The sequence below is a fragment of the Erythrolamprus reginae genome, chromosome 3 (assembly GCF_031021105.1).
Source record: "Erythrolamprus reginae isolate rEryReg1 chromosome 3, rEryReg1.hap1, whole genome shotgun sequence".
Classification (NCBI taxonomy): Eukaryota; Metazoa; Chordata; class Lepidosauria; order Squamata; family Dipsadidae; genus Erythrolamprus; species Erythrolamprus reginae.
Genome location: NC_091952.1, coordinates 100,275,523 through 100,288,874, shown reverse-complemented (window position 1 = coordinate 100,288,874; position 13,352 = coordinate 100,275,523). Strand labels below are relative to the sequence as shown.

The window sequence follows — 13,352 nt, the reverse complement described above, 5'->3', positions numbered from 1 at the left end:
CTCTTGCCTTAAAATCAAGTTAGATCCTAAGTAGAGGCAGATGTAGGATCTCCTGCCTGGGTAGGGGGTTGGACTAAATGACCTGCAAGATCCCTTCCAACTCTGTTAATCTATCTATTAAGAGCCTTGCTGGCTGATGCAATCTTCTCAGGTGTCATGTGGTCAGATAGGTAGAGGGCTAATGCTACCATATCCTAAGGGTGAACATCTTAATCTCATCTCCCTGGAGCTTAAGGGGGGTGGGGTGGGCAGAAAGCTGCAGGAAGCTGCTTTGTATTTAAAACATGTTTCTCCTTTCCTCATCCAGGGAAGCATATTCTTCCTTTTCAATATTTTCTAGGATATTTCATTTTTCTAGGAGAGAGGTGCGTGCTAATTTTCTTCAATTGCTTAAGAGATTCAACAGTATTTATTTCGGATTTTCTCCCACACTGAACATTGGTGAATTGCCTCCTGCAGGGTTTGGATGACTTCAATGTTTTTCTTGAAGGCTGTTCTCGGAAAACTGGCTTGTTCCCCAGCTTCCTAGGATACAGGTCACTAGATGCTTAGGAAAGATGTAGCCAAGAAGTTCATCTACGCCAAGGAAAACTTTTGTGGTGAACAAAGATCTGCTGCTTTCCTCAGATACAGCCCCCGTAGTGCAATGGTTAGAGTGCAGCATTGCAGGCTACTTAACCTAACCACTAACTGTAGTTCAACAGTTCAAATCTCAACACAGGCTCAAGGTTGACTCAGACTTCCATCCTTCCGAGTTGGGTAAAATGAGGACCCAGATTGTTGGGGGCAAATGCTGATTAGAGAGGGCTGTAAAAGCACTACAAAGCAGTATATAAGTCTAAATGCTATCGCTATTGCTATTACTGAGAGAAGAGTTCCAAGTTCCCAGAATACAGGTAATCCTCGAGGTACAAATATAATTGGTACTAGAATTTCCATTGCTAAGCAGGGCAGTAAAATGAGTCATGTCCAATTTTACAATCTTATTTTGCCAAGGTTGTTAAGCTAATTACACTGCAATTATTAAATGAATAATGCAGCTGTTAAGTGAATCTGGCTTATCCCATTGAATCTGCTTCTCAGAAGGTGGCTAGGAAGATCACAAATGGCAAACCCATTTTAGGATGATTTTAGGATGCTGCAACCATTGTAAATATACGTTGGTTGCCAAGTGGCTGAATTGTGAACATATGATATTGGGGATGCCATAACGATTAGAAGTGTAAGGACTAGTTTTAAGTCACTTTTTTCAGTGCCATTATAACTTCAAACGTCTGCTAAACAAATGATGTAAATGGAGGATGGTAGTATTGTTTTTCACTTGTACGACAGTGTAGCAGCTTTTAAAAAATATTTAATATTTTAACTTTTGTAACCAGTATTAATAATTATGCATCTGTGAGAGTATAGGCAGCCGTATACCTTTGAAAAATAATGGGCGGGGGCAGTGTTCCCTCTAATTTTTTGGGGGGGTGGGCGGAAAAGTATAGTGTCTGAGCAACAGTCCCTTCGGGACTGGGTGGCACAGAAACAAACAAACAAACAAATAAAAAACCCACCCTGTTTTGCCTCAGAGAATTTCAAAATAAAATACTGTACTGTGTGTCTATAACAGTGAGCTCATAATAGGGCAACTCTATCAATATCAAAATGCCACTTAAATAGTTGAGCTAGTTTCAAACTAGATTTTGGTTTTCTTTCTCTCTTCCTTACTCCCATTCTTTTTCTTTCTCTTTTCCTTCCTCTCTTTTTTCTATCTGTTTCTCTCTCTCCTTCCCTCTCACTCTTTCCCTCTCGGCTTCTGGGCAGGTTTGGAAAACTCTGAGTTGATGATGATTTTTAAGTGAGCGATTGCTCACTGCTCAGCTTAGAGGGAACTATGGGCGGGGGCCAAAAGGTAATTTCTTCCACCCCCCACCCGCCATAGGATGTATGAGATGAAAGGATGCTGTTACAAAAGAAATGACATGCTCTGAACATCCATTACTCGAGGTTGTTTCCTACAATTGTGGCAGCCTTCTTTTGTCCTTATTAATAAAACTATATTATCACTATCTTTCATTGAACTATCACAGGCCGTATTAGCAGTACGAAGAACTATTAAAATTGCAAATATTTTTGGGAGGAGATATTTATTTTGTCAAAACGTGAACAAGATAATAAGTATAAACAAAAAACAAAAGCAAGCGGGTATAGGTAAATTTATACAATTATAATTATATTATAATAATTATATTATTATCAATTATTAATTATTATTATAGAATAGAATTACAATCTGAGGTTTGCATTGAAGAGCAACCATACTAAAAAATCTATCTTTAAAGCAGGCCCTGTAGCTAGACTTCAAATTTCGTCAAAAAGTGTGTGTGTGGGGGGGGGGTTCCTCTTTTTTGACATTTCTTCAAAGACTGACAGGAACACCGCCCAACTACAATTCTACTCCATTTAACCACAGCGGACCTGAATCGTTCCCCACCCCAGACACAGTTTCTATGGAAACCGACCAACCTCCCCCCTCTTCCTCTCCATCGCGCCACTGTATGAAGACAGCGCGCGCCCACGACCTCGCCCATGAGTTCTGCGCATGAGCTAGCTGCTAGGGGGACCCTATCAGGGTGGGGTTGAAATGGCTTACTCTCAAGGCGCGCCCAGTACAGTACTGTTCCACAACCCAAAGCGGTACTGCGCGTGCGTAACTGCTCCCCTAACAAAGGGGGTGGGGGCGAAAAGTAAACGAAGCAAAAAAAAAAATGGAGTAACCAATAAGGCGGCCCAAAAAAAAAAAACCCCAACCCTCCTTCAGTTGCGTTCTTCGCTTGCCGTACAAGGCGAGAACGGCCCTCCAGGCGGGCGTTGCGCATGCGCGTTACCGGCGTCCACGGTTCCGCTACTACTTCCTCCTTCCGCTTTGGGTGGGGAGGTTGCTGGGTGCCGCTTCTTTGCCCGGACGGAGGTGGAGGCGGCGATGGCGAAGCACACGGTCTCCTCCGCGCGCTTCCGCCGCGTCGATGTGGACGAGTACGACGAGAACAAGTTCGTCGATGAAGAGGACGGCGGGGACGGGCAGGTGGGGCCGGACGAGGGCGAGGTGGACTCGTGCCTAAGGCAATATCCTTTTGCTGCATGGGCGGGCAGGGGGGCAACGTCATTCTCGGTGGGGTCCCCATGAAGGAGCAGGAGGGCGATCCCGGACTGCGCCTGCAGAGCTCCCTGCACCGGCAGTAGCTTCCTGGGTTAGGGCGACCACATCTACCGACCCATGGTTTTTTAAAAATTTATTTATTTATTTTGTCCAATACACAATAATACACAATGAAGGTTATAGAGGATATAGTAGAGAAGAAATACGAGATATAGGAGAGACTATAGGACAGGGGACAGAAGGCACTCTAGTGCACTTATGTACGCCCCTTACTGACCTCTTAGGAATTTGGAGAGGTTAACCGTAGATAGTGTAAGGGTAAAATGTTGGGGGTTAGGGGATGATATTACGGAGTCTGGTAATGAGTTCCATGCTTCGACAACCCGATTACTAAAGTCATATTTTGGAGCGGTTAATATTAAGCTTGAATCTGTTGTGTGCTCTTCTGTTGTTGTGGTTGAAGCTAAAGTAGTCTTTGACAGGCAGGACATTGCCGCATATGATCTTGTGGGCAATACTTAGATCATGTTTAGGGTGTCGTAGTTCTAAGCTTTCAAGACCCAGGATTGTAAGTCTAGTTTTGTAGGGTAGTGTATTCAGTTTCCAGTGGAGGAATGAAGGGCTCTTCTTGTGAAGTATCTTTGAACATTTTCAAGGGTGTTAATGTCTGAGATTCGATATGGGTTCCAAACAGATGAGCTGTATTCGAGGATGGGTCTGACTAATGTTTTGTAAGCTCTGGTAAATAGTGAGAGATTTCCAGAGCAGTAGCTACGTAGGATTAGATTAACAACTCTTGAGACCTTCTTGGCGATGTTGTTGTAGTGGGCTTTGGCACTTAGATCTTTAGTTATTAGTATTCCAACGTCCTTGACCGAGTGGGATTATCTGTGATAATTTGTTTACTAAGTTTGTAGACCTCTGGATAGTCAGCAAAGATGCGCAGAAATGGGTGTTTGCTGCACTCCAGGGACCGTCCAGATTTTTGCAGTCTCGTTGAGGTTGTCCCAATAGAGTCACTATGATTGGTTTTTCTTTTTAAAGAGTTTGTTATTGAATCTACTTCAGTTTTGTTCCAAAGTCCAAAACAAATCAAAACGGATTTGAAAAGTTCGTGCAGTCCTTGCCTCGCCCCATCTAAATTGCAATGTGAATGGGGCCTATGAATTAAACAGAGCAAGGATCGCTGCTTGGAGCTTTGAATGTAGAGGGTACTTAAAGAGCACACTGGTTTTATTTGTGATTAGTAGTTTGGGAATTGCAAAACCCTTTTGGATACTCTTATTGCTCTGGAGATGCTGTGTCTGGGTTAGAGCAGTTCGTTATTTTAACCCGACTTCAATCCTTGTAAATGTTTTGGTTCATCAGCATAGGTTTTCCAAAAAAGTAAATAATGCTTATTTTTTTTTAAAATGGTATGAAAAGCTATTACTGTGTTTTATCTACCACATCTAATTTAAACTAATTTATACTACTACAGCATCTAATCTAAAAGTCAGGAAGGGATTGGGCAGCCTATAAATCAAATCAGTCAATAAATCTATCTATCTATCTATCTATCTATCTATCTATCTATCTATCTATCTATCTATCTATCTATCTATCTAAATATCTATCTACAGGTTTATTGTAAATAAGGTTGTGCTTGTTCAAATTAGATATGGGTTTATTTCTAATATCCTCCCAAGAGGTACTGAAGTAATTCCTGATTCTCTACCTTTTAAAATGAAAAATCAAGCTGTTATTTGGAAGTATCACCATTTTTAAATAATGTAGATGTTTGTATAAATATTCATGTGGAATTTTAATTTCCATTTTCTAATGAGTTTCCCTTAGTGCTTGGGGAAAAATAATTGCTTAATATGACATGAATTTTCAAATCTGATCTCAAATGATTAAATTTGGATTTTTCTTGGAGCTTACGTTTGCACACATTCAATAGATGTAAGGTAATGAAATTGAGAGCTGTCTTGGTTATAGTCTCCCCATTTCCTCTTCTCAGAAAAGGAAGTATATAGCTTCTGCAAGGCTTTTCTTTTTATAGAAACAGTTATGTCTACAGTGCTTAATTCTATAAAAGAAGTTACAAGTATATTTAGGAACAGAATCTATTGATATGTTATTTGAAAAGAATGGCTATCATATTTTGTGTCTCTTGTTCAGTTATTTTATTAGCTTATTAAGGCTAGTTTTTAAACATACTAGAAACTATTATTATGTTTGTACATATTACAAGGTTTCATAAGTGTAGGTAACAAAAGGTATTGGAAAAATGTATTCTTGTATCAGCATGTTTCATTCTTTAATAGCTGAGTTGCAGATCAGTGCTATTTTGCTAGTTCAGATCTATGGATCTTGTTGCACTGTGGATTTTCAGTTGAAAACTGATAAATTGCCAAAATTTGTTTTGACATCCCAGTAATATACCGTTGATTGTTCAGAGACACTTGCCTAAAGATATGATGGTAATTTTAGAATGGACAGTGGGGCATTTTTCAAAATATATCAACTTGAGATTTGAAAAGAAAACCACAAAAAATTGGCGAGCTGCTTTTCTATTAATTCTTGTTTCTTCTGTAGCATGAAGTTTTTAAATAATAAATATAAGATAATTTGTTATATTTATTTTCTGCCTTTCCAATTAAGAAAAATGAAATTAATGATTGCTGAGGAGTAATATTGACTTGACTTTAGTGTAAAATGATAATATTTTTAGCAAATAGAATTTGTGCAGGAATTGGAACAGGATATACATTTTCTAGAAAACTCTTGTAATCACTCACCTTACATGGCTGTTACAAAAATTCTAGTTCATATGTCTGAAGCACTTCCGATACTTGAAATGTGATAATATTATTTATTCTAAAGACTGGAAAGTTTGCCTTAACTGCTCTTCACAGGAAACATGATGGCAGCCTTACAGGCAGCTCTGAAGAATCCTCCAATTAATACAAAGAGTCAAGCTGTAAAGGTATAGTAACTGAATATTTTTTAAACTACAAAAATAGCCATTTGCAAACCTATTCTGCAGTTCTAAATATTTTTCAAAAAGCATTTAAAGAAAGCATGGTTGACTTGTGGTTTTGCAGCCTTAATTTTAAGAAGTAATAGAGTAACAGATTTAATGAAGTAATCCTTGATTTAAAAGCACAATAAGAACTACAAAATTAGTTATTAAACAGTATGATCATTAAGTGAAGCATCACGTGACCTTTTACATTAATGAGACATTATGCAAACGCACCTTGAGATTGCAATCTTCCTTTCCAGCTTCACCACTGACTTTGCTTGTTAGAAGCTGGCTGGGAAGGTTGGGAATGGTGATCCGTGGGATGCTTGCAACTTTTGTAAATGCACAATGGTTGTTGAATATGCAGATCACAGGTACTGCAGGGATGCTGTTGCAGTTGTAAGTGTGAGGACCAGTTATATGTCACCTTTTTCAGCACAGTTGTAACTTTAAATGGTTACTAAAAGAATGATTGTAAATGGACCACCTGTATTAAGAAAGTCAACTTGAATCTGACTTAATCTAACATGACCATTTAAAAAAATATTTTAGCATGAGCAGAGAGCAAATATATTGTTTCTCCTTTGTCTGTTTCTTAATTGTGTGTTGTGGTTCTGTATTTTTATCTTTAAATATCTTTATTACATTTAAATATATTTAAATAAAATAAATGTAAATAAATTTTAAAAGCTTAAAATTCTGTATTTAAGTTAATCTAAGTTTGTTTTGCTTCATTTAAAAATACCTTTCAACTTCGTGAGTTGATAATGGCTATGTGGAAGGATCGTAGCCTTGCTGATATAAACGGCACTACAGTGTTCCCTCGATTTTCGCGGGTTCGAACTTCGCAAAAAGTCTATACCACGGTTTTTCAAAAATATTAATTAATTGGATTGGATTGGATTGGATTTGTATGCCGCCCCTCTCCGTAGACTCGGGGCGGCTAACAACAGTAGTAAAGAGCATATGACAATCCAATCAATCAATATGCAGTATTAAAAAATACTTCGCGGTTTTTTCCATATACCACGGTTTTTCCCGCCCAATGACGTCATATGTCATCACCAAACGTTCGTCCGCCTTTAATAAATATTTTTTTTAATAAACTTTAATAAACATGATGAGTAATAATCTAAATGGTTGCTAAGGGAATGGGAAATTGCAATTTAGGGGTTTAAAGTGTTAAGGAAAGGCTTGTGATACTGTTCATACGCTCCGGCTAACGAGCCCTTGCCGCAGCTATCCGCCGCTTCTTTCTTCTCCGCCTCGCCTCCGCTACTCCCGCCGCCACCTTTGCTCTCCCCGCCGGGAAAGAGGCCGGGCGAGCAGGCCGAAGCGCTGGAACGGCGGGCAGGTGGCGCTCGGCACCCGGAATCCCGTCTTCTCGCCACCGCCCGAGCTCCCTCCGGAGCCTGCCGCCGCGCTTCCTCCGCCGGCCGAGGAGTCCTTCTTATCCACGCCGGTAGTAATGGGATACTGATCACACATTCTACAGCCTGTGTGATCAGTATCCGGCGAATTTCCTATACTGTGGAATCAGTATCCGGCCTATAAGACGACCCCCCACTTTGGAAAAGATTTTCAGGGGTTAAAAAGTCGTCTTATACGCCGGAAAATACGGTATATGCTTCCAGTTTGGAAATACTGTATAAAGGTTATTGCACTGTTCATTGCCTTCTCAGGAAGTAAGAAATACCTGCTTTCCAATTCTTGCTGCAAGGCTCATCTTAAAGAAGGAAGGGCCTTTATGGCCTGTATGCAGTCTATGAACATGAGATTTCATGCTGCAATCCTATATGTACTTAGTGAAAGTCGGTATTATTGATTTCAGTCAGATTTATAGGTCACACTCCTAAGTCAGAGCAAATGACAGATTCAAGGACGTATTCAGCCAGAATTGCACTAGAAATGAAATTAGTACATAGAATTAAATAATGATATCTAACAAAAGTGTTGCTTGAAAGAGAGGAAGAAAATATTAATCTTATTTTTTATATTAGATTATTGAAGGTAAAGATAAAAGTTCCCCTAGCACATATGTGCTAGTCGTTCACAACTCTAGAGGGCAGCACTCATCTCCATTTCTAAGCCGAAGAGGCAGCGCTGTCCAAAGACATTTCCACGGTCATGTCGCCAGCAACTAACCAGCAACTTTCGAACTGCTAGGTTGACAGAAGCTGGGGCAAGTAATGAGAGCTCACTCTATTACGTGGCACTAGGGATTTGAACTGCTGAACTGCCAATCTTTGGATTGACAAGCTCAGCATCTTAGCCACTGAGCCATCGCGTCCCTAGATTAGATTATTGCAATGGTCTAATTTGGGTTGTGGTTCAGTATACCATGGAAAGCTTTCATTTCTTTTTCTGCCATCCACACATCATAATCAGAAGTCTACCAATAGATGTTCTGTAATGATTTCTAAATATTAGTTATTTCTGCATTAGTAAGCCATATTTTTTGCTTGCTGCTTATTGAATATATTTGACTTTTAGGATGAACATTAATATCTTAATGGATTTTTGTGTTTGAGTGTATCTTAATTTCAAATAAATGTACACTGGTTTGTAATCGACATCTCCAGGCAGAGTCAATTTTGCCTTTTGGTGTCTTCTATATGACTCTCTTCTTTCTGTCTCCAGGATCGGGCAGAAAGCATTGTCCTGAAAGTGCTCATCTCTTTCAAAGCCAATGACATTGAAAAAGCTGTGCAATCTTTGGATAAAAATGGAGTCGATCTTTTAATGAAATATATCTACAAAGGTTTTGAGAGTCCCTCTGACAACAGCAGCGCTGTCTTGCTGCAGTGGCATGAAAAGGTATGTTAATACAGATGGCAGATTTCTTTATTCTTATTAGTGAGTTCCCTAAACTACTTTATTGGGTTGATAAGTATAATATTGTCAGCTTCTTCGTATTCAGAAATGCTTCTGCTCAACATTGGATAAACGGAATTTGAAAATTTGAAATTCTGATAACCAAAAGAAAACATCCGAGAAAAGTCACATAGAAGAATTAGAAAATCTCATAGAAGAACTAGTAAGACAGGCCCCCAGAACTTCAAAAAGAAAATATATGTAACAGTTGGAGAGCTGTAAAAAATAAAATTATACACAGGCTGATCAGGAACAGTCCTAAGTCACCAATGAAAATAAATGTAAAATAATGTACATGATAATTCATTTTCAGCTTTTAGAAAATGGGGAAGAGGATGAATTCAAGGAGAATGGAAATCCTTTTCCCGGTTGTTAAAAACTCATATTCATTCATAGGCATTAAGAATGATTTGAATAAAAGTGATGGGAACTGCTATCTAAAGAAAGTAAAATAAAGAGCCTTCTCTGTGGCGGCCCCGGCCCTCTGGAACCAACTCCCCCCAGAGATTAGAACTGCCCCCACCCTCCTTGCCTTTCGTAAACAACTTAAAACCCACCTCTGCCGCCAGGCATGGGGGAATTGAGATCCTCTTTCCCCCTAGGCCTTTACAATTCTATGCATGGTATGTATGTATGTATGTTTGGTTTTTATATTAATGGATTTTTAATCATTTCTAATACCAAATTACCATTGTACACTGTTTTATTGTCGCTGTTAGCCGCCCCGAGTCTCCGGAGAGGGGCGGCATACAAATCCAATAAATCAATAAATATTCTCTGCTCTTTAAATATTGCTGGCTTCAATTAGCCATTTATATAGTGAACTAAGACAGTAAGATATTTCGCTGCAAATATAAACAAAGGAACACGATTCTGCCATTGATTTGTATTGTATTACAAGCTGTTTATATAGCCATTTCTCCCCCTCCCCTTTCCTCCCCTTGTGTCTTGTGTGGAATTCTAGTATTTCTAATTTTCTAAACCTTTGTATTAAACATCCATAATTAAATTCATTCTGCAGTGTATGGTTGTTTTTCTGTTTTGCAGGCTCTTGCTGCTGGAGGTGTAGGTTCCATCGTCCGTGTCTTAACTGCCAGGAAAACAGTTTAAGTCCAGCGAAAAATCCCCTTCTGCCATGGGGGTGGGAAATGCTGGTTACAAGACCAAAAAACCCAATTGCCATCACTGCCCTGTGGGTAGCATCTGTCTCTCTCGGCTTGCCTTTTTGCTTTTTCATAATCTGTGGCTTAATAGACATCAAACTTTTTGTGAAATGTTGGATAAATGTAAAAAAAAATACGAAAATTTGTTTTTAAGAAGATACAGAGGATTTTAATAACAAATGCAAATGTTTTGCATTGGAGCTACATTTTCAGGAAATCATGACAAGACAATGCCTTTCCCCTCTTTGGATAGATCTGAGCGGGGATTGACATCAATATTTTAAATTCCTTAGCTAGTCAGGCAGCATTCCATGTAATCTGTCGCAGGTGGGATTGCTTTTTAAAATTGGGGGTGGGAGGAGGACCTTGCTTTTTTTTTTTTTTATCAAGCGCTAAAACATATGCCACCTGGCAAAGGTTTTATGAAAGGTTTATGCATTGTTGTGTAAATGTTTTTATAACAGTTGAATGCAACTATTTGTAATGAATTCAATGAATACAATCGCTTTCTGTTGCAATGAATTATTTAAGGAAAGGAACAGTTAATTTGGGGGGAATTCAGTTTAACAGCTGCCTCTTAATAATGTAATATGTGTAAAGAAGGATTATGGCAAAACTACACACTGCATTTGACTGGGGCTGCTGCCAAAGAACTTTTCTTTGGAATGACATTTTCCCTTAATTTCTAACTTCCAATTACCTTTTGCACCACTCTCTGATACGGTTTTCCTGTGTACATAACTCATAAAATGGGCAATTAACATAAAAATCAGTCATGATAACCAGAATTTGGGACCACAGTTTCTATACGTTATACTGGAGCTATGAGAGAAATGTCACACAGGGATGCTAAGTTGGTATTGTCCATCTAGCAATTTAATATATAGTTTTCTCTGAAAATGCAGATATTCCTTGATCAGTATTCAGGTACTGTGGCCTAGAAGATCTTGAATTTTGCTCTTATTATGGTCATGTTCCGAGTTGTATTAAGTAAGATGATGTTGATCAAGGACAGAAAAAAGAATCACCTATAACACAGTGTAAAGCATGTGTTTCATAAATGATGTAGAGCATTCCAGAATGAAAGCAGCTTGAATGTGACTTTGGAGCAAAGCTTGCTAGTGTATTCCATTTACATTTAATGGAACTGGGAAGATTTTGCTCATTTTTATATCTGCTTTTTTTGTAAAATGAAAAATAATAAAATGGTCACTGTTAAATATTAATGTTGAAAGTGTGGTTTTATTGCCTGTTACTAATGTATACTTAAGAGAAAGAGAGAGGAAGTAATGAAGAGGGTAATACGAGTCATGAAAAATTAATAAATGATAGAAACGTGCACTAATCCAGGTTTAGAGAGCAAAATATGATTCAATGTGGGTTGTCGGTATCTGGCATTTATAAGGGACACCTTAGCATGCATCCTTCCAGAGACAGAGTCAGAAAATGCCATTGTTTTAAAATGTTTCCCGCATATGCTTGGTGTCCGCTTGCGTACCCTGCAGATGAAATATTGCTGCATGAATACATATTGCTGCAAAGCTCTATTCAATAAACTTTTCAAGAAAAGAGATCTTGCAAAAAGCTCTTGCAAAGTGTAAATCACCAAAGAAGAAGGTTTTTCTTCTGCAGATATGAATGAAAAATCTGCCATTGCAGATGAGTGTAAGCATTTATTTATTTAGTTAATTTATAGGCCGCCCAACTCCCTAAGATGTTGGGCGGCTCATGACATCTAAAAACAATATAAAGAGAAACCATATCTTTTTGTGGCTGGATCTAGGTGGTACCGCATTGATCAATGGCCCCAGGAGGTAGTTGGTTCCAGAGAGCTGGAGCTGCCACAAAGAAGGCCCTCCCCCATGGCCCCACCAGCCAACACTGTTTTAGCTGACAGGACCTGAGAAGTCCAACTCTGTAGGCCCTTATTAGTTGCTGGGAGCTATGCATCAGAAGGCATGTTAGTCCAATGGGTGTCCAATTGTCTTCAGTAAAGCTTACACCCTATGTAACAAACAAAGGGCCTCAATGGAATAAAATTCTAAGCATAGTATTGTGTTGAGAGAATGTGGAGTGAATGGAATGATTGGAGCTTTTTCATGGTTTTGGGTTTTTTCTAGATTTTTAATTAGTTAATTGGATTTAAGACATTGTATATTGTGTATTTTATATATTGTGAGCCGCCCTGAGTCCTCAGAGAGGGGCAGCATAGAAATCCAATTAATAAATAAGATAAATAAATTTTAATAGCTGCCAAAGAAGGTGGGTTTTCTTCTTTTTTAACATAAATTTTATTGATTTTCATAAAATGAACGAACAGACAAACATACATTTAACACAAAAGATGGGGTTGTATTTTCCCCGCTTATTTCAAAAGTATAAATTTGAATACAGAAAAAAGAATACATATTTGAATTCAATTCATTGTTATAAATGTAAAGAAATAATTTGTTTAACTTTTCATAATAGCTCTTCATATATAAACTAATTCTAATATAGTTTTAAAATTCTTCTCATAATAGTTCTTCATATAAAGAAGGTGGGTTTTCATATAGCCATTCACAAAGTACACATATACAGTATTGGTCCTTGTATGCCTCACTAGTTTATCTTTGTCCTTTTTCTCTGAGTAATTGACACATTGAATTGAATACTTTATTTGGCCAAGTGTGATTAGACGCAGAAGAAATTTGGTACAAAAATACTCTGTGTACATGGAAACCAACAGGATAATTCAATGAAAGTGGGGCTAAAGAACATGAAGATAATACTAGAGTCACACTACACGAGTTAACAGACAGCGAGAGACGTGTTCAGCAGAGATGACATAAGGGAAAAATCTCCCTGAGTTTGGCATGCCACGCTCTATAGCAGTGATGGCAAACCTTTCCGGCACCGAGTGCCTAAACTGGAACATGCATGTATGCCAAAGTACTGGAAGTCCAAAGACCAGCTGGCATGCCTGCCCCGACCACTTCATCTTCAGATTTCTAGCACTTTAGCACTTGAGAAGAGCAGCTGCCAAACCCCTAAAGAATAGCTGGCAGCGCACATGCCCACAAAGAAGGTTCTATGTGCCACCTCTGGCATGCATGCCACAGGTTCACCATCATGGCCCTATAGCGCCGTTATGAGGGAAGGGGTTGAAATAATGTCCAAG

The 13,352-nt window shown here is 38.8% G+C and overlaps 1 protein-coding gene across 1 annotated transcript; it reads left to right on the top strand.

The window, feature by feature from the left end:
* The first annotated feature begins 2,877 nt into the window (after window positions 1–2,877).
* On the top strand, window positions 2,878–11,418 carry ARPC5 (actin related protein 2/3 complex subunit 5). The gene is made up of 4 exons (XM_070746299.1): window positions 2,878–3,112; window positions 6,045–6,116; window positions 8,796–8,972; window positions 10,077–11,418. The coding sequence occupies exons 1-4, from the start codon at window positions 2,969–2,971 to the stop codon at window positions 10,137–10,139; spliced, it is 456 nt and encodes a 151-aa protein (XP_070602400.1). The 5' UTR covers window positions 2,878–2,968; the 3' UTR covers window positions 10,140–11,418.
* Window positions 11,419–13,352: the final 1,934 nt, after the last annotated feature.